This window comes from Dendropsophus ebraccatus, chromosome 2 (assembly GCF_027789765.1).
Source record: "Dendropsophus ebraccatus isolate aDenEbr1 chromosome 2, aDenEbr1.pat, whole genome shotgun sequence".
Lineage (NCBI taxonomy): Eukaryota > Metazoa > Chordata > Amphibia > Anura > Hylidae > Dendropsophus > Dendropsophus ebraccatus.
Genome location: NC_091455.1, coordinates 150303983 through 150330594, shown reverse-complemented (window position 1 = coordinate 150330594; position 26612 = coordinate 150303983). Strand labels below are relative to the sequence as shown.

The window sequence follows — 26612 nt, the reverse complement described above, 5'->3', positions numbered from 1 at the left end:
CTCTTGACAATACCCAATAAATTCTCTATGGGGTTAATGTCTGAAGAGTTTGCTAGCCAATAAAGCACAGTGATGCTGTGGTTAGTAAACCAGGTATTGTTACTTTTGGCAGTGTGGACAGGGGCCAAATCCTGCTGGAAGATGAAAATTCCATCTTCAAAAATCTTTTCAGCACAGGGAAGCAGGGAGTGCTCTAAAATTTCCCGGTAGACAGCAGCGTTGACTTTGGTGTTGATAAAACACAGTGAACCTACACCAGCAGATGACATGGCTCCCCAAACCATCACTGGTTGTGGAAACTTCACACTAGACCTCAAGCAGCTTAGACTCTTCCTCCAGACTCTGGGACCTTGATTTCCAAAAGAAATGCAAAATTTACTTTCATCTAAAACAGCACATTCGACCACTGATCAACAGTCTAGTTCTTCTTTTCCTTGGCCCAGATAAGACGCTTCTGTCGTTATTTATTGGTCAGGAGTGGCTTGAGACGTGGAATGCGACACTTGTAGCCCTTGTCCTGCTCTGGATGTGGTGGGTTTTGAAGCACTGACTCCAGCATCAGTCCACTTTTTGTGAATCTCTTTAAAAAAAATTCATTACAATCCTGTTAAGACTGTGGTTCTCCAGTTGCTTGTGCACCTTTTTCTACCACACTTTTTCCTTCCACTCAACTTACCATTAATATGCTTTGATACAGCACTCTGAGAACAGCCAGCTTCTTTAGCAATGAACTTTTGTGGCTTACCCTCCTTGTGGAGTGTGTGAATGACTGCCTTCTAGACATCTCTCAAGTCAGCAGTCTTCCCCATGATTGTGTTGCATACTGAACCAGAATAAGGGACCTTTTAAAACACTTAGGAAGCCACTGCAGGTGTTTTGGGTTAATTATTTTAATTTTCTGAAATAATGACTTTTTCCTGGCTGTAATCTATCATCATCAACTTTAACAGAAATAAACGCTTGAAAAAGTCCACTCTGTATGTAATGACTCTATAGAATATAAGAGGTCACTTTTTGAATAGAAATACTGAAAAAAAAATATATTGTTGATAATCTAATTTAACATCTACAATAGATTGCACTACTAGTGCAATTTATTGTATCAGTGATCAAAGATCACCAGTCCACTAGTGTAAAAGTAAAAAAGAAACCAAACCACAGGAAAAAAAATCCCCCCAGCCCCCCAATAATATAAAATGCATTACATTCCAGTACATATACAGTACAATAAACATTACATAAAAACATCTCAAAAACACAAAACCTTTACATGTTTGGTATAACCACATCCGTAATGACCCAATCTATAAAACTATACTGTTAATTATATCGCACGACACATGCTGTAAAAACAAAAGCACCAGAATTGCTATATTTAGTTAAAAAAAAACTATACAATTTTGGTATCGCTGTAACCATTTTTCTATTATCCCTCCAAGAAAGGGTTAATAAAAACTAATCAATAGGTTTTATAAATCTGAAAAAAAGTATAGCTTGTCCTACAAAAAACAAGACCTCATATGGCTTTGTGTGCAAAAATAACACAATGCTGCGACTCTTGGAAGGTGGCAATATAAAAAAAAACATGAAAATGGCTTGGTCATTAAGTTCCAAAATAGGCCGGTTGCTAAGGAGTTAAAACAGTGCCTCTATTTTTGAAAGCCCATATCTTCCATAAGATGATAGTGGCTGGCTGTTTAAGAGGGTACAGACTCTATGCATACATTTTTATAACATACAGGCCCCAGGATCCAAGATTCTCCAAGTTATGCCTCTGATTAAGGATCTAAAATTAGGGGAGTAGGGCGCATGCGCGCGGCTCACTGAGGAAGACGTGTCCCATGTGAGCTCCGCTCTACCCGCGCTAACACCGGCATAATTCAGCGCCAATCTTTGGCAAACTAGCACCTGACTATGACAGGCCGGAGGGGAACCCTGCCTAGAAGCGTTCGGAGGACAAAAGAGAAGCTTACTAATCGTTTTTCTCAGTCTATTCCAGACATCTTCTGCTCTATGCAGGCCTCACAGGAAGACGCGGGCGCCATCTTATCTTCTTCACAGACTGCTGAGGGAGAGAGCGACGCAGCCCAGCTCCCGGATCCACAGGATACTCCTGCCTTCTTTAAATCTATCAAGGCATTATTTCGGCAGGAACTGCATAAGGTGTTAACTGACTTTACAGCCCAAGTACAGGAGCTGGGACAGAGGGTGGCGGACGTGGAGCAAAAGATAGATGAGATTACAGACACATTGGACTCTGACCGCCAAGATGTGGTGGAACATGCTGAACGTCTGGACATAATGGAGCTGAAGCTTGAGGACCTTGAAAACCGGTCCCGCTGTGCTAATATACGGATAGGAGGTATGGCTGAATCCTACGTGGAACTGAAATACACAGTCACTACCCTCTTTAAGGCCTTACTCCCTACTGCCCTAGAGGAGATGCTCCGATTTGACAGAATACATAGAGCACTTACTAAGCCTCGCAATGCTGATATTCCTAGAGACATTATACTGCGCCTTCACTACCCAGAAATGAGAGACGCCATCATGGCTACGGCGCGCAACTTGGATCCCCTGCCTGGGATGCCGCCCTCTGTCCACCTGTACATGGACTTAGCAATTCTGGAGCGTTCTGGAGGCTTGTCTGTTCCCCATTTACGCCACTACTATACCGCAGCCCGATTGGCCCAACTGCTCCTGGTCAATATCAAGGGTACTGCTCCTAGCTGGGTCCAACTGGAGTCTGACTTGGTCCTGCCTTACTCAGTACAAGCCCTGATGTGGTCCTGTGCGCCTACTTTACCACGTTTACATGCATCTGCACAGTTAGTGTTGTATTCTCTTGCACTGTGAAGGCGGGTGAGATTTAAGAATAAGCTCCAATCGGTGGTTTCCCCCTTGACCCCTCTCTTAGGTAATCCTCATTTTCCACCTGGTCTTTTGCAATCTCAATTTGCTTGGTGGAAAGTGAACAATTTACTCTGTTTGCAAGATTTTCTATGTAGAAAGCGTATATATACTATGGAGGAATGTGATCGCCAGTTTAGTCCACCCCCATCTGAGAGGTTTCGTTTGCAGCAGATTTATTCATTTTTTGGTTCACTCAAAGCATTAGGAGTGGATATCTCGCCTACGGATTTTGAGCGCCTGGCATTATACACCCCTGGTATGTCCGGCATGCTATCTATGCTTTACTCATTATTGTGTTCGTTGCCTGCTGACAAAAAACTCTCCAACATGACCCAATGGCAGACTGATTTACATATAACTTTGTCACCATTGCAATGGAAAAATAGTAGTGAATTGCTTAGCAAAGGGAGTTGGCAGGTATCCCTCGCAGAGACTGCCCTTAAGGTATTACATAGGACTTACTATGTTCCTGCTAGGTTGCATGCCGTATACCCAGAGGTGTCTCCATTTTGTTTTCGAGGCTGTCAGGAGATAGGAGACATGCACCACATTTGGTGGTCTTGCCCTGTAGTCCAGAGATTGTGGACACAGGTGATTCAGCTGGTGGTGGACGCAATTGGCCGACCTTTCCCTAGCACACCTCAGGCGTGCCTATTTGGAGTTAAAGGGAACCATTCACCCCGTGGCCCCCGTTAGAAACAGACATACAGTAACATAAAGGTCAATATACTTACCACATCGCTCCCGGTCCCGTCCCGGATCCCGTTGTTGACACGGAGAAATCGCCGATTCTTCTTCTCGCGCCCATTATGGTAATGAGCGCCGCCGGCCCGAAGTCCAGCCTTCTCCCCGCCTCCGACACTTGATTGACGCCGGATCTTCTTCCTCCTCGTCTTCTATCTTCTCGCCGGATCCCGCGCAGGCGCCGTGACAGTCGTTTTCGGCGCATGCGCAGTTCACAATTGAAGCCGCTCCGCAGCTTCACTGTTTACTGCGCGTGCGCCGATTGGCTCGAACACGTATCCTGTTTACCGCGCAGGCGCAGAAGAGGTGACGAGACCATCGCAACGGCGCCTGCGCGGGAATTCGGCAGAAGACTGAAGACTGAAGACGTCAATCAAGTTCCAGGAGGCGTGGATGGGCGGCGACGAGAAGAGGACCTCATGAATAAGTTGGACTCGTCCGTCGTTTCCTATGGACGTTGGACTCATCTCAGCTCATTACCATAATGGGCGGGAGAAGAAGAATCGGCGATTTCTCCGTGTCAACAACGGGATCCGGGACGGGACCGGGAGCGATGTGGTAAGTATATTGACCTTTATGTTACTGTATGTCTGTTTCTAACGGGGGCCACGGGGTGAATGGTTCCCTTTAAGCCATCTAGGCTTCCCTATCGCCTGTTTAAATTGGCACAATTTATTTTGCTAGCAGCTAGGATCTATGTTGCCTCTTGCTGGAAAAAAACTCATCTTTCTCTAGACAAGATTAAAGATCTTGTAAATCATATTTTGCTTTCTGAAAAAATTGCGTCAATAAGGGGGGACACTGTGGAAGCTTTTGAGAAGACTTGGACACCCTGGATTACTTCAGCTCATGTGAAGGACATTTCATATTATCTTTCCATATGATGGGACGACGGATACTGGACTTTCTTGTTTGTATTTTATTTCTACTTTTTTTTTCTTTTTTGCTCTTATCTGCACTCGATTATTGTATTGTTGTTTGTTCTCTTCCTTTCATGTTGAAGGCCGATTGTAGGCCCATTGGCTTTGTGCTATATGTCTTTGTACTTTTAATAAACATTGATATGTTTGATACTAAAATTGGGGGAGTCATTTTTTTATTTACATCTTTGCACTCCTATAACTGTTGTAACTGTTGCACAAAAACATGAGTATAAATGTGTTTACAGCTTTTTAGCTTTTCTGTTGTTATATGAAATAAACTTGTTAATGTTCTTTTTTTTCTGGTGGAGCTTCAGAACAGTAAAATATAATTTTTTTAGAATGTAAAAACAATTTCTGATATCTCTGGAAAGCTTAGAAATAGAAACAAGATAAATCATGGAAATGGATTTTTAAATTAGACTGTACATAAACATTTTTTCATGTGTCAGGCACACAAGGAAGGATAAGGAAGCATTTCTTTCCGATAATGAATTCCTAACATGCTGGGCAAAATGTTTAACACTGGAGTTAATTGTATTGTTGCCAACATCTGCATTTTCACTGCAGGATACACAGTGGAGATCTTTGGTACAGTTGTTTGTTAAGGAAGTAGTGGCTACAGTGTGAAAGCATGATGGTATGACAGATGAACTTTGTTTTTTTATATTGCCAATCTACTATATAATACTTTAGTTAAATTAACTTAATAAGGAGCCCCCAGACACAGGTTTTTTTAGGCCTTTCCTGGCCTCCACAAAAAAATGCCATAAAACCATTAATGGTGGGAATGTCAATTCTTTTTTTAGGCATTTGCACTTTTTTGGAGTTTTTTTGTGGCAACTTTGTCTTTATTTGTTAATAGTTTTTGGTGCAGTTTGGTGTTTTTCAGGTCAATGTTCAGACCCGAACATGTAGTTCATTGCTAAACGTTTACCCAAATGCACCCATGCCAGAAAGGAAGGGGTTAAGTTACCTCTTTCTTGCTGGGGCGGGTGCCAGACCCGGCACACATCAAGCTCAGTATGTCTTATGGTAAATTTACCCTATCTTCTCCGAATGCACGTCCCTTGAAGGCACGGATGCACTGGGAGATCAGGCTGGCCCCCAGGGGATTAAGTGGGGAGGCAGTGCTTCCCCACTTAAACCCCTGGGCGACAAAATATTCTTTATGGCACCCAAAGGATTAGGTGGGGATGCAAGACATCCTCATTTAAACCCTTGGATGCCAGATTGTAAGTAGCTTTTTTAAGGGTGTTCTACTCCGGCCTTTTTTTGTTTTTCAGATATCGGTATCCTGAGGATTACGTCAGATTTGGTGAACGATGAACAGCAGATTTTTTGTTTAATAAAATGGTCAACAAGGGGTGGGGGCGTTTTTTTTTTTTTCAATTGTGTATTGTGCTTTTTTCTTTACTTTACAGGCTTAGTAGTGGAAGCCGTCTAATACACAACATCCATTACTAAGCTGGGGCTTAGTATTAGCTGGTAAAATGGCTACCAATAATCCCACCAATATTACCCTAGTACCCAATGCCACATGGATACTAGGGTCCCCACATTTCCATAACCAGACAGATAAAAAAAACAAACAGCAGCAGCCAAGTATTACCAGGGTGGGAAGGGACATTTAATTTGGCCCTCCCCAGCCTAATAATACCAACCTGCCACTGTCCAGTCCAGGAACGCTCTTTTTTGATGCTCTGAAACTACTGGCACCAGGCTCTTCGAAGTACCCATGTGACGGTGGGTACTGGAATAATAATGGTGGGCTTAGTGTTAGCCATTTTACCTGGCTTAGTAATGAATGCCCCCAGATGGCTTTCACTACTGTAAAGTAAAGAAAAAAGACAATACATAATTGAAAAATATTTTTTATTCACTTGAAAACAACCCCACACCACTTGTTGACAATTTTATAAAAAAGAAAAATGCTAGTCATTGACGAAGTCAACAGAATTTGACATAATCCTCAGGATATTGATATCTGAAGGAAAAAAAAAGGAGAGACTAAAAAAAAAAAAAAAAAAAAAAAAAGGCAGAAGCAGACCACCCATCACTTTGACAGGTGTTCTGTTCATTAGAAATTGTATAGATAGCTGCTTATAGTTTAGCACCAAAAGGGTTGAGTGAGGATGCTTTGCGTCACCCTGATCAGAGGGAACTAAACCATAATAAGGGATATAATTCCTTCCCAGTTCCAAATATAGCATAATATTAATCCACTTTCCTACTTACAATCCTGATATCCTTTTACCAAGATGTAGTTTAGTTTTATGAGTATAACAGGGGCACTGTATCCTAAAGAGAGCTACAGCTACAACATTTGAGTACATTTAAAGGTGAGAATTTCAATGTCAGAATTGCATGAAAATATTCTTTCTTTCATAATTAAACTGGCAATTGACTTTAAAACTGAGATGAAATACTGTATAGTTAAAACTTACTTCTCCTTAAGGTATTTCTGACAGACTATACTAGAGCATACTACATTGTTTTGGCTTCAAATTTCAGCTCATTTCACAAACACAACTTAACATTCCATTTCATGCAAGTCTGGGCTTAGATGAAAACCACAGAAAAGTATGTTTTTCTTCTAAGCAGAACACTTTGCAGTGGTTATCTTTGTTGAGAGTTCATCTTTGGTTTGCTCTCAGGAATACTATGTGCTTTATTCACAGAAGCCATTTAAAATTTATTTCTAATCAACTTCATTATGAGCACACTTTCTCTGGTTACATTTACATACACATTTCTGTAAAGTTGAATTTTTTCAGCTTCTCAGTGACAGGGTTGGAATTTAGGTTATCAGATATGTATGAAGGGGGCTCCATCTCCCTGAAGCATACAGTACCTCCACACAGCTGTGAAATTATTACCACTTCCCTTCTACTGAAGAGGCCAACAATGGGGCAATGGGAGCTGGTTCCTAAAACAGTGTAGCAAAACTGCACAGTGCAGAATATAAATAATTAATAGCTGTGCTCCGACTAGCACTAGTTATGGGCTGTAGGTGAACACTACCCTATAGAGTGGAACAATTGTCTAAGCACTATTATGACTGAAACCATTGTATAGGTAGTGCTCTTTGGTTGCTGTCACTTGGACACTACAACTATGCAACTGATGCTGGGTGTGCACAAACATAAAATTGATAAATATGTTTAATGTGTGCAGGTCAAATCATAAAGCATACATAGGCCATTAATGTATTTTAATGCCACTTCTTCTACCCAATATTAAAGACTATCTGCAGTGATGTTCCCTCATATGATCAGTGCGCAGTCGCTCGTGCCGCTTATAGTTTGGGAAATAATGGATATGAGCATGCCAGTGTTCTAGCACACAACCAACCTAGTGTGATCATATCCGTAGTTACCCAAACTACTGGTGGCAGGAACGACTGCATGTCCATCAGGTGAGAGAACATAATGGCAGGTACCCTTTAAAAAGCTTCCACAGAAACCCTTCTATTATGAGGAGGAACAAACTTCCATCTATCCTCACATTTTGAAGCGGCGTCTCTATAAATACTGCACTTCTAGCTTTTCAGATAAAATAATGGACACTTCGAATCCAACAGACCCTTTATACATCAGTGGGGTCTGTCATCTGACAATGGATTCCATTGTAATGAATTGATTGCCATTGCTTTTAGTTTTCTGTTCCTACTAGTGTTATAATTTTCCTTTTAATAAATATAATTATGTGCGTACTGTGTATCTTATTATATTCTGTTATGTTTAGAGCATACAGTTATTGCTTTTAGCATTGCTTTTTCTTGTGATATATTTGTTAAACTGAATGTCCATTTTGATTATTATTTTGGTTACCTAAAATCTAGCTGTTCGGCACCAGGATCCCCTGTTTTTCAAAAGCTGCCCAGTTCCCGTGCTCAGCGACGGTCTTTTCCCAAGCACTAGGGGCAGGCCTGCCGCCTTCCAGTGTGACCATATCCCCTTCCCTTTCCATTAGAATCAATAGAACAGAGGGGAGGGGATGTGGTCACAATGGGTCTGCTCCCAGTGCTCTGAAAAACATCAGCACCGAGTGTGGGAACCTGGCAGTGACTAAAAAAAAGGGACCGCACTACCAGGATCCTCGAGCATCCAAGGTAAAACAAAGAGCAATGTACCGGATAGTACATTTGCTTTAACTTCATAATATATCTTTACAAGGAGTTTGTGTGTTCTCCCTTAGTTTTTTGTGGGATTCCTCCAGGTACTCCAATTAACTCCCACACTCTAAAACATACTGATAGGTTAGATTAGATTATGAGCCCCCAATAAGGATAGTGACCAATCTGAGAGATTACAAGCTCTGTACAGTGCTCCAGAATATGTTGGGGCCATAAAAAGGAATTATTATTACTGCGTCCTTGCTTCCTGAAACAGATTAAAAAAATATATAGTGTTTTTTTTCCCTACAGCCACAAGATAGACTTTGACAACTGAAATGGTCTTTTTATAGATAAATCCTACATGGGGAACCCTTTACTGAGTTGGTCAGCTCAGCTTCCATGCACCACAAGGTGCACATATTTTGCAGGTAGTAATTTTGACATTATCTGGTTTGAGATAAAGCTAAGATGTATTTTTGGTAAGGAAAAGATTTTTCAGCACAGCTACTAACTTTTGTAGGCTTGCAGAAGCCAGATAATAAGCTCTGTAGTGCATAGCTTGGATGAGAGCCAAACTTGGCTCCTAGCCATTAATATGGCCTGTATCACCATTTGATAAACGCTTCTCTAGAAAAGCTACTTCAGGAGTACATGTGCATAAAGTTTATGGCATCACAAGTTCTACAGCAACTGATGTGTCTTTCCAATACGATACAGTATTAGGCCATGTTCACGCAATGTAAGTTTTGAATTAATCACGCCCGATTCATCACAGCCGAGGCTGGGCACAGTATTTAAAGTAAATGACCTGTTTCATCCCATTTATAATCATGCTAGGAATCAAAATTAAACAACGGCCGTAGTTTCACGACTAGCCCGTACGATAGTAATTCTACGGCCGTTGTTTTGGCCTCAAAATAACGGGCGTTTAAAATAACGGCCGTTATTTTATGCAGTGTGAACATAGCCTTAATGTTGTTATGTTTTACTGTACATTTCAAGTTGAAGGGAAACACGTTGCACTAGGTTCAGGGGAAAAAAGAAAACAGTTTTGCCAAACTGATCACCACTAATGAAGTCCAGGAATCCCCATGTTTTGGCTTGTGAGGTCACTGTTTAAAAAGCTTGAGAATCTCTGGGCTCATATCTATCTCTACATTAACCCCTTGCCTCTGCAGCCTGTTTTGGCCTTAATGACCAGGGCCTATTTTCCAAATCTGACCAGTCTCTCTTTATGTAGCGATAAACTCTGTGATGCTTTTAACTATCGTGGTTATTTTGAGATTGTTTTTTCGTGACATATTCTTCTTTATGTTTGTGATATACTTTGGTTGATACACTCAGTAGTTTTTTTGAAAAAACACATTTGTGCAAAAATTCTAAAAATGTATGTTTCTTTATCTTCAAAATTCTCTTTTCCTAAGAAAGATAGTCATATCACATAAACAAATTATTACTGCAACATCTACAACATGTCTACTTTATGGTGACGTCATTTGGTAAACATCCTTTTACTTGTTAGGATGTTAGCGGGCTTCGAAATTTTGCAGCGATTTTTCAAATTTTAGGAAAATTTCAAATTCTGATTTCATTAGGGACCAGTTCAGTTCTGAAGTGGATTTGTGGGGCCTGTATGTTAGTTATCCCCATAAATCCTTCCACTGTAAAAACGGCACCCCATAAAGTATTCAAAGTAACATTTCATAAGTTTATTAACCCTCTAGGTGTTTCGCAGAAATTTAAGCAAGTTGGAGGGGAAATTTAACATTTTAATTTTTTTTGGCAGATATTCCATTTTAATCCATTTTTTTCATCTTACACAGCAAATACTAACTGAAAAATACCACTCACTATTTATTGCCCTTATTCCAATGTTTCTAGAAATCCCCCATATTTGGCCGCAGTGCGTCACCTGACTCAACCACAAGCCGATGACAGAGACCTGAGAAATTTTGGGGCCTTTTTTTATTTCAGTTTTTTTAGCCATTATACCATGTCACAGAGGCCTTGCGGTGCCAAAATATTTGTGTAAAACAAGGTTTCCATGGGTACCATACTGAGGGACATGTGGCACCCTAATCATTTTTGGTGGTACGAATAAAAAACACAATTTAGCAGCAGTTTTTCATCATTTTTTTGTACGCCGTTTACTATACATCACATATTACATGTTATCGTTATTCGACAGGTCAGTACGATTACAGTACGATTTATAGCATTTATAGCATTTATACTATATAAACTGTTTGTGTCTTGCATATTGTAAGAGTGGTAATATTTTTATTTTTTTACTAATGGAGTTATGTGAGGGATTTTTTTTGTGGCATAAGCTGACGCTTTTAGTGGTACACCTTTTGGGTACGTGTGACTTTTTGATAGGTTCTTCCTTTATTTTTTAGTGGGCGGGATTAACAAAAAAATTTCATTTTTGTTAGTTTTTTATTTATTTTTTTAATAGCATTAAAAGGGTGGAATAATTAATGTATTAGGTTAATAGATGGGGTCATTTCGGACGCAGTGATACCAAATATGTGTATCTTATTTATAGGGGATCATTTATAAAGGGGGATGGGGAATGTGTATATTTAGTTAATTTATATATATATTTATTTATTTTAATTATTTATTTAATTTATTAATTGTAATTAATTATTTCTTTAAGGGTACAAACCCACTTGCCGGATCTGCAGTGAGTCTCCTTGCTGCGTTTTTGCAGCGAGACTCGCTGCAGATCCCAGCCCTATACTTTCATTAGCAGAGAAACAAAAAGATTTTGTCTGCAGCCCTCCCCATTAACCCCCTAGCTGCCAGACATTATACATTACCGGGTCCCCGTTCCTGCTTGCTTCGGGGCTCCCGGTGTCTTCACGGCCCGCCCGGCCAATCAGTGCGCTGCGGCGGGGCAGCGCACTGATTGGCCGGGCGGAACGTGTCGGGAGCCGCCGAAGCAAGCAGGAGCGGGGACCTAGTAATGTATATCCTGCCCGCCCCCCCTGCAGCCCCAATCGCCTCCAGCCCCCGGCCGCATGATCGCCCCCCGCACCCCCCGGCCGCATGATCGCCCCCGCACGCCCCTGGCCGCATGATCGCCCCCCGCACCCCCCGGCCGCATGATCGTGCGGCCGGGGGCTGCGGGGGGGGGGGGGGGGCGATCGTACGGCCGGGGGGTGCAGGGGGCGATCATGCGGCCGGGAGCTGCGGTAGGCGATCGTATGGCCAGGGGGTGCGGGGGGCGATCATGCGGCCGGGGGGTGCGGGGGGCGATCAGGGCTGCGGGGGGCGATCGTGTGGCCGGGGGCTGGGGGTGATCGGGGCTGCAGGGGGGCGGGCAGGATATACATTACCAGGTCCCCGCTCCTGCTTGCTTTGGCGGCTCCCGGAACGTTCCGCCCGGCCAATCAGTGCGCTGCCCCGCCGCAGCGCACTGATTGGCCGGGCGGGCCATGAAGACACCGGGAGCCCCGAAGCAAGCAGGAACGGGGACCCGGTAATGTATAATGTCCGGCGGCTAGGGGGTTAATGGGGAGGGCTGCAGACAAAATCGCAGCAGGGATGTACATCCCTGCTGTGAGTTTCTCTGCTAATGAAAGTATAGGGCTGGGATCTGCAGCGAGTCTCGCTGCAAAAACGCAGCAAGGAGACTCGCTGCAGATCCGGCAAGTGGGTTTGTACCCTAATTATGTATGTATATATGTGTTTAGTGTTTTGGTTTTTTTTACTTTCACTTCTTCACATCTATAATGCATTACGGCACATGATCAGTGCTGTAATGCATTATATATTGAATGATCTGTCAGTGTTAGGCTATGTTCACACAACGTCATTTTTAAGTAAAGAACGGACGCTGATTGCAATTGCCTCAGCAATGTCGCCCGTTGTGTTCACACATCGTTATTCTAACGCCCGATCTTTAGAACAGACTTTAGAATAATGTGCCTGTACACATGTGGCCGGAAACATCAGCTGTTCACACAACGCAATGTGCAGCACGGCTGCACATTGCATTACAGTGAATGGCTAATTGATTTGCAGGCACAGCCGCCGGTGCCCGCAAATCAATTGTGAATAAACAATGTTCCTGCAGCTGATACGGAGGTATCGGCTGCAGGAACGGGCTGAATGCAGCCTGGCGGACGGCAGACGCTGTTAAACGTCGTGTGAACATAGCCTTACACTGACAGATCATTCAAATGATCATTAGAAATCATAGCAACCCAGATGCACTATGAATACCCTCCCGGAGTCGGGCAATTGCTTGTGAGGGAGAGAGTACAGAGGGGGGAGGGGGCAGCCGCACGGGGGGGGCTAGGCAGAAGAAGGGCAGCCTGGGGGGAGCGCAGCAGCATGTGCACCAGCTTCCTCCTAGGCACCCAATCAGCAGGGGGGGGGGGGGGGGGGGGGGGGGGGGCGGCTCAGGATGGGGGAGCACGGGGAGGGGGCAGCCACGCGGGGGAGCACGGGGAGGGGGCGCCGTGTGGGGGGCCCAGCAGCAGAGAAGGGGAGCCTGGGGGGAGCGCAGCAGCATGTGCCGCAGCCTCCTCCCAGGCACCCGATCGGCAGGGGGAAGCATATCTTCCCATAGACGTTGCGGTTGCACCGCCTGCGGTGTCTATGGTGTTAACAGCCCGAAGGCAGTGGCAGTGGGCAGTGGCAGCAGGAGGAGGCTGTGTGAGACAGCCTTCTCCTGCTGCCCGAACTCACCTAGGGACAGAGAGGGGAGGCAGGGAAAGCATGACGTCCAGGGACGTCATGATGCGTTCTGACACTGCATGACGTCCCTGGTTTTAGTTGCAAGATACTGACCAAAATACTGAGCAAAAATATTGTGTGGGAACATAGCCTTCAGTGTGTACATGACAACCTTATTTGTCTCAATAAAATGTTTGACAAACTTGCAGGGAAGATTGCAAAAAAAAAAAAAAGAAAATGTGCTTTTTTTTTATTTAGTAATAATTTAGTTTGTGTGTTCTTTTACGACTTAATTGAAGAAGTGGTTGCTTTGAAGAAACTAAAAAGGGAACATACTGTACTTGGACAGGCTTTGACCAGGCTTTCTACATCCTACTCTTGACCAATCATTCTTTTTTATCATCAGTTTCTGCTACAAGATCGTTTATTTATTATCTTAGGCATTTTAAGGAAAAAAAAAAAAAGCCAAAACTATAAAGAACTTGCATGTAATAATGTGATTTATGCAGCTGCAGGTTAGTATCAAGAGCATGTTGTTCCGGTTATAAAGATATGATGTTCTCTTCCTTGCTGCAGTTTGGACATACACTTATGTTACTGACTGGGAGAAACTGAACATAGTAACAGGGATGTGTGCCTCAGACAGAGACCTCACTAGGACAAGGAGAGTATGTACGGCACTTGATTCTTACAATGTGAAACTACTGAATGTGTTAATTGTGTTAGAACATTTGGTCACAGAACAATTATCAGCCAGTCATGCTATTCAAACTACGTCAAGATTTTGTTATTGTCTGAGAAGAACAGAACATTATAGTGTTTCAACTCTAAGTAAAATAACACTGCCACATACTTTGTTTTATAGGACAAACACCCCTTATATTTTAAAGATTTAATGACTAAGGCTATGTTCACACAATGTAAAACTACGGCCGTAGTTCTCGCCGCAGAACTACGGCCGTAGTTTTGTGGTGTGTAACAAAGCTCTATGTGCAATGGGATCCCGGCCGGAGCGTACACACATCGTATACACTCCGGCCGGGATCCCATACGGCGCCGGAAAAAACTGACAGGTCAGTTTTCTGCGGCCGGAATTCAGCACACAGTGTGCTATGGGAAAGATCACGGAACGGCTGGTCTCATACGTATTGTGAACATAGCCTAAAACTAGTAAGGACCACAGACCAATCTTTGGTAAAACTAAATTCGATCTCTTTAAAGGGGATCTGTCAGCTGTAATTCACGTTCCAAACTGCTGACGCTGCTCAGCAAGGCTTCAACTCTGTACTATAGAATACATGCATTGTTCTACGTTTTGAAAGCACAGATGGATATATGAAAGATACCAGCTATCTCACAGTGTTCGCAGTTTGTACTGTGACTTGCAGCTCACAGATTTCCTTTCATTCATATGGCTGTTATGACCGTGATAAAAGAATGACGTTTAAAATTTACTGTATAGTGTTAGTTGAAATTACTTTTTTTTTATTTACAATGTTGTCATATTGATGATAAAACTGTAGAGACCTACTGGGATTTGCTCTAAAGATTTTTACTTTGTGAAAAAAATTAGAATCACCTTCTTAGACCCTGTGGTTGGGCCCTTCAAAAATACCTGGAGGCAGACGTGGCAGGTTCTTTGGGGCGTCTCCTTTAACCTGATTAGAGTTCTGTGGCGTCTAATATGTAGAGATTTTGTTGGTCTTAACTGAAAGGGGAAGAGGAAGCCCTAGTTCTAAAATTGTACATGAATGCTATGTGAACATGTAGGCAGTGTGTTTCCTGTGAATATTCTTAGAGATTTCTTAGTGTACTGGAAAACTTTAACAAATATATGTTTGCCAAAAAAAAAAAAAAAAAAAAGATTTTTACTTTGTGCCAGATGTTCCCTAGCAAAAGATGACAATTTGTAGCAACAGTGACTACTGATAACACAGCATTTTCCTGTTAAGGAGCATACAGCAGAATTTTAAAAGTGGAAAATATCAGCTATTAGAAAGTTTTCTTGTACAATTTGATACCTCCCTCTGTGAACCTACACTTGCAGCATTAAGGACTGCAAACGAATTAATCTCCACTTTATGCCTATTCTGAGAATCAAAGTGATCTGGCAATAGCACAGAAGAAAATCTAATTTCCTGCTGTTGTCATGCATGTATGTAAGTCAAATAGAGGCTGCGGTAAATGGGAGAGTGCATTATGCCTGTTGGCACTGGATGAGCTTCAGGAAAAAATTACAGAATTGTGTTTTCTTGTGGATTAACAGCACTGTTATTGTAACACTACCACATGTTGGAGATGAGGTGAAACACTCTCAGGTTTCCATACAGATTTTAGCTGATCACAGGTCCCTGCAGTGGGACACTGTTATAATCAAGGGACCATTATAGTAAGTAGGGATGGACCAGAGTGGAGAACTGTTTTTATACATGGACAACTAGGACTATACACATGTACTTTGTGTACTGGGTCAACAGTTTAAGAAAGAGTACCTTAAAGAGGTACTCCAGGCATGCAGCTTTTATTTAATATTTTGCTGGGGCTGTCCAGAAAATAATAAAGAACACATACTCACCTAACATGCTCCCTCAGGTGCCCCTGGGAAATCTTTGGGTCCCCAAAAGTCGGTACTTCTGAGACGGACTTTTCTTGGCAGTGAAAGCGTGCTCAGCTAATTACTGGCTGCAGAATTGGCCCACTTAAGTCAGTGATTTGCTGAGCAGGCTGTCACTGCTTATACAAGTCCATTTTGGAAGTAGCAGCCATAGCATTAATAGGTGGAACCCAGTTGCAGAGTGTTAGGTGAGTATGTGTTCTTTCTTTTATTTTCCCAGCAAAATATACTCCTCATGTATGGCTGATAATTATATGTATATCTCTGTAATGTCTATTTTTGTCTATGTATGTACCTCCTGAATTGTAAACTGCGGAGTCTGTTGGCGCTATATAAATAAAAATTATTATTATTACACAAATATTTGCATGACTGAAGTACTCTTAAACCTCTTAATGACTGTGGGGAATCCGGGGGCAGGGCCCCCGGTTTATCCTTTAGGAGTGGAGAGAACTCTGTTTTGATAGATTAACTGTCATGATCGCGCCTGAAAAGGCATCAGTGCCACCCTCTGCTGCGAAGATTCGACCTCTGCGCCAAAGACTGCGATTTTGGCCATAATCTTCCATTTATTCTGTGTTTTGTTTGCCTTGTTTTTGCCCTGTCTGAACTGTGTCTTATTTCTTCTGGTCTGCTAATTGTTTTCCCTGCCCCACCCGTGTCTGTGCTTCTAAGCTTCCCTGGTCATGTAACGGTTAACCTGCCTTTGCCTCAGTGATTGACAGCTGGTCCCTCCTATCATCTTCTGGACTTGGTTCCTGGTCTCCTATTTAAGATTTCAGCTTCTGCCTGTGCCTTGCCGGTTATTGACTTGTCTCTGCCTGCTTGTGTGTTCTGTTTTCTCCTGACTCCTGCTTAGTTTCTTTTGACCTCGCTTGCTTGCTGCCTGCCCCCGACCTTATTGCCTGTTTTCTGATTACTCTTTTGGATCCTGATTTTGTACCTTTGCTGCCAGCCCGTTGTGACCCTGATTGTTGACTATTCTTATTGTGTTTGTTCGTTTTGTCTTGTCTATTGTATCACGTATCCAGGCCAGGGATCGCCGCCAAGTTGTCCGCTGCCATTTTAGGGCAGATTGCGGCAATTAGGTAGGGACAGTGGGAGGGGCTGAGCTCAGGGCTCACTGTCTCTTTGTGTTTGGTGTGACTGGTCGTGACATTAATCCCTTACATGGAGTGGTCAGATCGTGACTGCAATATGTATAGCATTTGCTGGCAGGGTAAGGATCTATACTGCTCAGTCGGCGAGGATCTCCGATGAATGTCCATGGTAACTGGGGGGGGGGGGCTGGTCTTCAATAGATTCCTGAAAACCTAGCCGTGCTTGCAGTATGGTTCAATGCAGTTTGCAATACACTGCACTAGGTGACAAGTACAGTGTATTGTAGTAGTGGCCTAATGATGACTATAAATGTCCCCTTGTGGAACATGGAAAAAAATGTATTTAAAATATAATAACCTCCTATCCCGCTATAAAAAAGACAATGAAAAAAAAAAGGCTAGGATTCCTGTATTTTACTAACCTTCCCACCCCCCACCAAAAAAGTGTGAGTACAATTTGTCCCGCAAAAAATAAGCCCTTATATGGTTATGTCGATGGGAGGGGACCATGTAGAAAAGGAAAATACTTGGGCATTAAGAACCAGAATGCATGCCAGGGGAAGGGGTTAAACAAAGAAAGTGACATTTTGATAAAAACCAACATTCAGAACATAATGTAATAACATTTGAATCTTATATTACCATCAGTTTAACAAACCTTGTATTTAGGCTCCAAGAATCCTCGCTGTTAAAGGATTCAGCTCTGGCAGGCTGCAAACTGTCCGGTGATGACTTACAATTATTTGCTTGATTCTCGGCTGTATCTCTTGTTTTGATGCTATAATTTTGCAAATCTAGAGAGGTGCTGTCTGATGGAGAGCTTACAATGCCTGAATCCTCTGTGTAACTGTTTAAAGATCCAGCATCATCAGTTGTCAAAACTTCCTCGGATGAGACGCTGTTGCATCGGTTTAAGCGTTTTTCACCTGCATATTGATGTAATCAGAAGAAAATGTTATTAACTTCACATAGTCTAAATAAATAGAATAGTATTGAAGAAAACTGAAAAACATAAATAGTAGTAGAAATAATAGTAGTAATATGTGTGTAGAAATATGTAAAAGTCTTACTGCTTCAACAGTACAAAACAGTTTACAGAATGATTAAAGGGCTAACAAACCTATTTCTCAAATGTACAGTAAGTGAATTGTAAGTTACTAAATTGGTCTTTCTCTTCAGCGATCTCACCCATTAGCCACAGTGGAGAGAGGATAGTGCCTCTAGTTCTGGAGGACCAGGAATGTTGCTACAATAGATCATGCTTACATGACACCGATTGGCAACAGGCAGGTCTGCAAGTGTATTTTTTTATTCATGGCAGAAATTCTGCAACAAAAACCTATGTAGTTCACATGAGCCAATATACAGCTTTTCAGCACCAGAAAACATGATCCAGATTTTAAAATCTGCAGACCATTTAATATTTTGCATAGATACTTCTCTTAGATTTACATGCAGAACTGTATTTAACCAGCATTGGTATGAAATGTCAACGGGTTTGTCTCAATACAGAAATTATAGCATTCAGCTGTAATCTGGGGGGTCCGACTCCAAGTATCCAAAGTAAACAGCTGGGGGAGATAAAAACTGTCTGGTTTATAAAGGGGTTGTCTACTGGTCAGCGTTTTTTAAATGTTGCTGCAGGTATATATATAACGATAAAGGAGGACATAGAGGGAACGCAGACAGGTAAAGATAACATGTTTATTGTTTATATGCATCAGCACTAATGTATCAAAAAAGGCTGACCGCCGGACAGCCCCTTTGAGATTAAATGGATTAAGGCTGTGTTTACACATGGCATTTTTGAGTCTTTGATGCGGGTTTGCTGCGATTTTTTTGCAGGAGTGGTTCTGTCAGCTTAAAAATATGGTGCATCTTTCGGCTGGGTTCACACTACGTATATTTCAGTCAGTATTGTGGTCCTCATATTGCAACCAAAACCAGGAGTGGATTAAAAACACAGAAAGGATCTGTTCTCACAATGTTAAAAATTGAGTGGATGGCCGCCATATAACAGTAAATAACTGCCATTATTTTAACAGCCATTGTTTTAAAATAACAGCAAATATTTGCCATTAAATGGCGGCCATCCACTCAATTTCAACATTGTGAACAGATCCTTTCTGTGTTTTTAATCCACTCCTGGTTTTGGTTGGTTATGAGGACCACAATACTGACTGAAATATACGTAGTGTGAACCCAGCCTCAGGGTACAAACCCACACACTGTATACGCAGCTTATTTACTGCTGCGATACACAGCAAATACGCAGCAAATACGCAACAAACACGCAACAAACACGCAGCAGATTAGATCTAAATAACTGAACACAGCATCAAATCTGCACCACCAAATCTGCTTCAAATTTGCTGTGTTTTTGCTGCATATCTGCTGCGTATCTGCTGTGTATACGGTGTGTGGGTTTGTACCCTTAGGCTATGTTTACACTTTGGGAAAAAAACATCTAGGTCAAAGTACACCCTCATCAATGGTCCAGAGGTACCACCTCCATCCCGAATAGTGTCAGTGGCAGGATCCACTGATTCTGTTGTGGAATCGGTGGAAGGTTGAGTCGGGCTTCCCGGAGGCAGTGCACTCATTTGAGCTAAAAGTCAGCACAGTGCCCTTCAGCAAATTGTTTGCTTCTGTTTGACAATATACACTCACCGGCCACTTTATTAGGTACACCATGCTAGTAACGGGTGGTCTTCTGCTGCTGTAGCCCATCTGCCTCAAAGTTGGACGTACTGTGCGTTCAGAGATGCTCTTCTGAGATGCTCTTCTGCCTACCTTGGTTGTAACGGTTGACTATTTGAGTCACTGTTGCCTTTCTATCAGCTCGAACCAGTCTGCCCATTCTCCTCTGACCTCTGGCATCAACAAGGCATTTCCGCCCACAGAACTGCCGCTCACTGGATGTTTTTTCTTTTTCGGACCATTCTCTGTAAACCCTAGAGATGGTTGTGCGTGAAAATCCCAGTAGATCAGCAGTTTCTGAAATACTCAGACCAGCCCTTCTGGCACCAACAACCTTGCCATGTTCAAAGGCCCTCAAATCCCCTTTCTTCCCCATACTGATGCTCGGTTTGAACTGTAGGAGATTTTCTTGACCATGTCTACATGCCTAAATGCACTGAGTTGCCGCCATGTGATTGACTGATTGGAAATTAAGTGGTAACGTGCAGTTGGACAGGTGTACCTAATAAAGTGGCCGGTGAGTGTATACACACTTTTTAAATGCACAGCAAAGTTCTGTTGACTGGAACACAACGATTTATAATTTCCAATAACTTGACAATAGCCAAAAGTAAATAACAAGTGGTCTGGAACTAATCTCTCTGAAGACCACAATTCGGCCTCTTTTTCATGTGAATGGGTTGCGGCTGTGACCCTCACAAAGAATCCATCCTGGAAATGTAATCTATAGATTCTATGGTTGCAATTATTAAATGATGTGTTTGGTGAAATTAAACTTACTTCAAAGACCACAGTTTTAGGCCTCATGCATGCAGCCATATTGGAGATCCACAATGGTGTGGGCACATATTGCACCTGTTTTATAGAGTGGCCCACACAGGGGTTTGCAATGTTCTATTCCATGCTACATTAGGGTGGGTTCACACTGAGGAATTCTCACGGATAAATTCAGCGGAATTCCGTTGGTTGTGCGCGCGCCTTTCCGCCGGCTCCATAGACACCATTCTGTGGGCCGGCTGATTCCGCATTCCGCCGAAAGAATTGAAGTGCGGAGAGGCGCACGGCCGCGAGCGTGTACAGTCGACGGAATTCTGCGGAATTTATGCGCGAGAATTCCTCTTTGTGAACCCACCCACATAGTCATATTTTTCCCTAGAATCATTTTTCCAGGACAGAATATGGTAACTCAAGAAGTCACAACATATTGCCTAGTTTGTAAAACAGAACTGCAAAGAATCTTTGTGCTGCTTTACAGAGACCATGCATGCAACTTTGTTGTGTGCACGAAACCTTAGAGTCTTTACGGGCAAAACATACTAATGAACTTTTTGGAGAATAGCTAGCTTATCATTCGATGATCTGGGTGCCAACACCCGACATACCTACGCGGCACATAAGCTGTTCAGCACCCCCACTACATAGTGAATAGGACCAGAAGCAGTTGGTTCCATTGACTGTGTAGCTGTATTGTTCACAGTGTAATGCAGGGTGTTGACACCTCGATCAGTGACTAATAAAATGTGGATAGCTCATCAGTTTGTTCTGCCTGGAATACCCCTTTATTCTGAACATATTTGTAATGTACAAGAACTTTGTGTTGTACTGTGTATACTGATGTATATGAAAAAATCTCTGGCTCAGCTTTGTTAAAAACAAATACCAAAATGGGCAGCATGGTGGCTCAGTGACAGGAACACATTAATGGGAACAGGGACCGATTTGAATGATGAGAAGCTATGTAAAACGCTGTGAAATAAGGTGCTGCATGCTATATAAATAAAAGAATTATTATTATAATTTTTAAAAAAATGAAATGCCCAAGTGGAACCAACTGAGTTTAAAACAATATCTGTATATTGATTGAGCAGCTTTTTTTAACTTTAGGAAACACTATGCGAAACATGTGATCACAACACACAAGTTATGCAAAGGTAATACGATAATAGAAAAAAAATGACATTTTAAACATAGTTTAAAGTTTCACTTCAAAAGTAATAATATTTAGCAGTGCTTATGCAATGGTTTTTGGCACCAAATTCGTTTGCTGACAGCAAAACCAATGAAATTTATTGAGTTACAAATTACTCATGCCACTGTAATGGCTGACAGGCCTTGATATTACTGACTGAGATCATTAAGCAATTTCCATTGTAATTGTGCTTGCAAGAAGTGTGTATTACATAGGGGTCATTTCAGATCCTTTGAGAGTGATTGTGCCAAGAGATAACAAAGTGCCGAGTACAAATACATGAAAACAGTGGGTGATAGGGGTTACCATGCCAGGGTAAAAACACACACAATCAGATTGTATTGATTAGCCTTGCAGTTTCAAATACTGCAGTGAAATTACTTCTCACTGAAACAGACAGAAAGCAGTTACAAACCGCAATGCAACCTGATCATGTGTTTTTACCCTGTCATGTCCGTGCCTAATAAAACAGAAGTACCGCTGTCTAGGGTCAAGTTATAACCTCTGCGGCAAGAATTACAATTTTGGCTATGAGCTTTTGTTTGTATTGTGTCTTGTTATCTCTGTCTGAACATTGTCTTACTCCCTTTTGTTGTGCTAATTGTATGCCGTATTTCACGTAGCGATTATCGTTCAAAGATTCACTATAACGACCGTTCACTAGTGATAACTAGCAATTTTTTAGCAAACGACTCTGAGGTTATTACATTCACTGATTACTGTTATGAACCATCGCTTTCACGTCGTTATATGGTCGCTAATCGTTCTTCAGGACAACCAACACAACATGTTTTCCCGGCAAACAACTTAGTACACGAAGAAATATGGGAGCGATTGGCGAACTACCAACGATAATTTTTCAACATGTTAAAAGACCAAAATGAACGATTTTATTATTCATCGTTTCATCGTTGGGTGTTATTACACAGACAGATAATCGTTAATTTCAGCAATTTGTAAACAATAATCGTTTTGTGTAATAGGGCCTTTAGGGTATGTGCACACTACAGAATCCCTGCACACATCCCATGCCATAGACTACATTCTATGCACAGGCGGATTCCACCGTCCGCCAAAAGAATAATCAGGTTCATTTTTTGGATAGAGGATGGAGTCTATGCGCGGAGATGTGCAGGGTGATCCACCTTGATTCTTTAGTGTACACATAGCCTTATGGTGTGTTTACACAGAGATTTGTCAGACAGATTTTGGAAGCCAAAGCTAGGAATGGATTTGAAAAATGAAGAAACCTCAATCTTTCCTTTATGACCTGTTCTCTGTTTATAGTCTGTTTCTGGCTTTGGCTTCGAAAATCTGCCAGATAAATCACTCTGTGTAAACACACCATAACAGTTAACTTTGTTTTGCCTTGGTGATTCTGTGATTGGTCTTCCTGCCAGTCAGTAAATATTGTTATCAGGTGCCTGAGGTTGGAGTTCAGGGGGATGGTCCAATCATGTTCTGGTCCAGATCCCTGACCTCCCATACATCATTTCCAGTGCATTGAAAGTGAAGTCCAGGGGGGGGGGGGGTCATTATGGGCAGGGAGTCGGGGGAAACTATAAAAGGCAATATGCTCACCCGTTCCTGTGCTGCGCCTCATAACCGTCTCCCATGCCCTGCCCAGTATCCTCTTCTCCCGGTTTCTAAGTATGTCACAACTTGGATTGAACATGATTGGACTGAACCACGTGAGTGGTATTTAGCCTGCTAAGCCAATCTGTGACTGCAGAGGTGTCCTGTCCCAATCACTGACTGGCTGAGTGGGGCATCCATCTACAGGGTCGTGATGTGGCCGGAGGGGAGCTAACAGAACAGTTGGCTGGGGTCCAGGAGCATGACATGGTGCTGCATGGGCACTAGGACAGGTGAATATAACTTTTTTTTTTATTTTCCTCCAGCCTGGAATAATAATTTCGACCTGCCTAAGATTTCTCCTTTAACCCTTTGCAGGTTATTTGGTTTAGATCCCATCTAGCTCTTCCTGCGCTTTTCCTGTTTATTTCCTTTAGCTTTTCTGACCTCTGCTCCATTGCTCTGACTATTCTGGTTTTCCAACAGCCCTCACCTTTGGCTTGTGACCTGTACATTTTTGTACCTCTAATGCCTGCTTGCTTGCTGTGACCTCGGCCTGTTTGACTATCCATACTTGTTTGTCTGTTCTGTCTGTGTTGGCACTTATCTAAGTTATTGACTCTCAATGTGGTTGTCTGCAGCTGCCAAGGGCTGATAGTGGCAAGTAGGCAGGGACAGTGGGCAGGAACAAGTGCAGGATATACTGTCCGTGTCTTCCCCATCTCTTCCCTGACCTAGTGTTACAACTATTCCTAACAGCCATAGGGCCCTTGCACACTGAGCAAAAGAGGCTGAATCCACCCGTAATTTTGCCTGTCCTATTTCTTCAATGGGATTTCTCTTACACCTCTGCTCTCCGCTCAAAGAATAAACATGTTCATTCTTTGAGCGGAAAGGCTCAAGAGAAATCCCAGACTCGTGAATTTAGCCTTTTTTACTTAGTGTGCCAGGGACCTTAATGAGATGTTAGGCACTGCGAAAAATTCTGATCTGAAGGCGTTAGCAGAAGCTTATACTTCAGTGAGCTCTGTATGATTGTGCACTGTAAAATGATGCTCTTACAGAAGATGCTTGAGAATTGAAAATCTTGGCTTTTCTTTCTAATGGACAACTTGGAATTATGCTCCTCTTGGGTGCCATATGATGTGTGCTATGAACATCCTGCTTGACAGATACTGGCTGATGCATGCCAAGTAGAAGCTTCTTTTTGACTCCTTAGGCTCTGTTCACATTGAGTAAAACTGGCGGAATTCCCGCTAGCCTCTGTGTCATACTGGGAGTCTATGGGAGGCTTGCGCGCCTCCTATCCACGCTGAAAAATTGACATGTTCATTGACAGGGAGGCTGGCATTCCGCAGCGGAGAATTCCGCCAGTTTTACTCCGTGTGAGAGTTAAAGGGAATCTCTCAGGTCTCTACAAGGTGTAGAGCTGCAGACAGGTGTGGCACTTCCAAGGAAAATTATACAAGCAGATGGCTGTGGCACTTCAGCTTCTAAGAAAAAATGCAACATTATAACTTAGCAAATGGCCATCAGCAAAGACAAAAGCATTATTTGTTTTATCTCATTAACACCTATCTGCCTGTGTCTGCAGCTCAGTACCTGGTACGGACCTGACAGATTTTGTTTAAGGTTAGGGCTGAAACAACGATAGTGGAGCATCACACCTAGTGGTATTGAATGGTGTTGCATTCCCCAATGGATTTTTTGGGTGCAAGTTGCATGCAACTTTGCCTTCACAGACCCTAATGCAAGTATCTTGCAACTGTACCTATCTTAACACCTACATGCAACTTGGCTATTTTGCTAACAGTCAAGTAACAACCGTAATAAAGTCATGCGACAGCAAGTCACAGGTAACTTGTAAAAACATTATCGTTGTGTGACTTGCTGTCATGTAACAAAATAGTCGTTGTGTAGCCCTGGCCTCATATGACATTTTTCTAGGGCAAACATGGTGATGTTCTATGTCTATTCATTTGGATAATTGCTTCTCTGTAAGGATGATGGGTGGTGGGGGGGAGAGAGGTGTTTGGGGGGAGGGTTTCGGCGTCACCTCTCTGTAATGATGATGCCAGGTCCAAGGGGGGGGGGGGGGGGGGGGGGGGTTTGAGGACTAGTGGAATACAGTGGGGTGATGTGGTGGCTATCAGTGAAAAACACAGGCATGAATGTAAGTGCACGATGCAATCACGGATGGTTTTCCACGGATTACAGATCTAGCTAGCGGGTCTAAATCACAGCTCTTAAAAATTACTGAACAAGTGAATGAGGCCTAAAAGACACCTATAGCAGTTACATCCTCAGCCATACATTACATTGATGGCATAAGACCCCATTACCAGTGACATTAAAAGATGTCCGTAAACATGACAGCAAAACACTTCCATAACTATTAATTGCAGCAAGAGCCTGAAAACAAGACTGTTATAATATTGAAGGCTAGGAGAAAAAATTTACTAGTTAAAGAAGTCTAGCAAAATTTTTTCGATAAGTATTGTATTGCCCCCCCCAAAAAAAAAGTTATACAAATCCCCATTATACACTTAATATGGGAAATGCTTATAAAGTGCATTTTTCCCTGCACTTACTACTGCATCAAGGCTTCACTTCCTGGATAAAATGGTGATGTCACAACCCGACTCCCAGAGCTGTGCGGGCTGTGGCTGCTGGAGAGGATGATGGCAGGGGGACACTGAGGGACACAGGGCACTGGAGGGACACTGAGCATCCTTCTGCCATCATTCTCTCCAGCAGCCACAACCCAGACAGCTCTGGGAGTTGGGTCGTGACATCATCATTATCCAGAAAGTGAAGCCTTGACGCAGTAGTAAGTGCAAGGAAAAAAGCACTTTTTGTGCATTTACCATAATAAGTGTATATTTGTAATTTGTATAACTTTTAGGGGCAATAAAATACTTAAATACAATTTTTTGCCAGACTTCTCCTTTAAATAAAAGCTCATCACTAGGTATTGCTATTTGCATGATGGCTTCATGGTCTCCTTCATATACTTTCATCAAACACTATTAGCTGAATACCAGTGTTGGGGAATGCTTCTCTCAGGTCTGATCTGTTTGTATCATTTTATTGTAAATAACAGGAGCATTATTAAACTTGATATAAAAACTAAGGATTTATAGAGAAATTCTCCCTTGCAGAAATGACCAATAGTTTCCTTTCCACACATTAAAACATTTGGTTTCAGAGTGGTATAGTGGTAACAGAGGGTCATGTGATGTTTTTGCCCCTCACAGGGACTAACCAA

General features: G+C 42.4%; 1 protein-coding gene across 8 annotated transcripts in view; it reads right to left on the bottom strand.

Annotated features, from left to right (window-relative positions):
* COBL (cordon-bleu WH2 repeat protein) overlaps positions 1-26612 on the bottom strand; it is a 342443-nt gene that overhangs the window by 19696 nt on the left and 296135 nt on the right. For all 8 annotated transcript variants that reach the window (XM_069958515.1, XM_069958510.1, XM_069958512.1 and 5 more), the window contains one exon: positions 17759-18026. In XM_069958515.1, coding sequence (XP_069814616.1) covers positions 17759-18026 — 268 coding nt within the window. The remainder of the gene's footprint in view (positions 1-17758; positions 18027-26612) is intronic.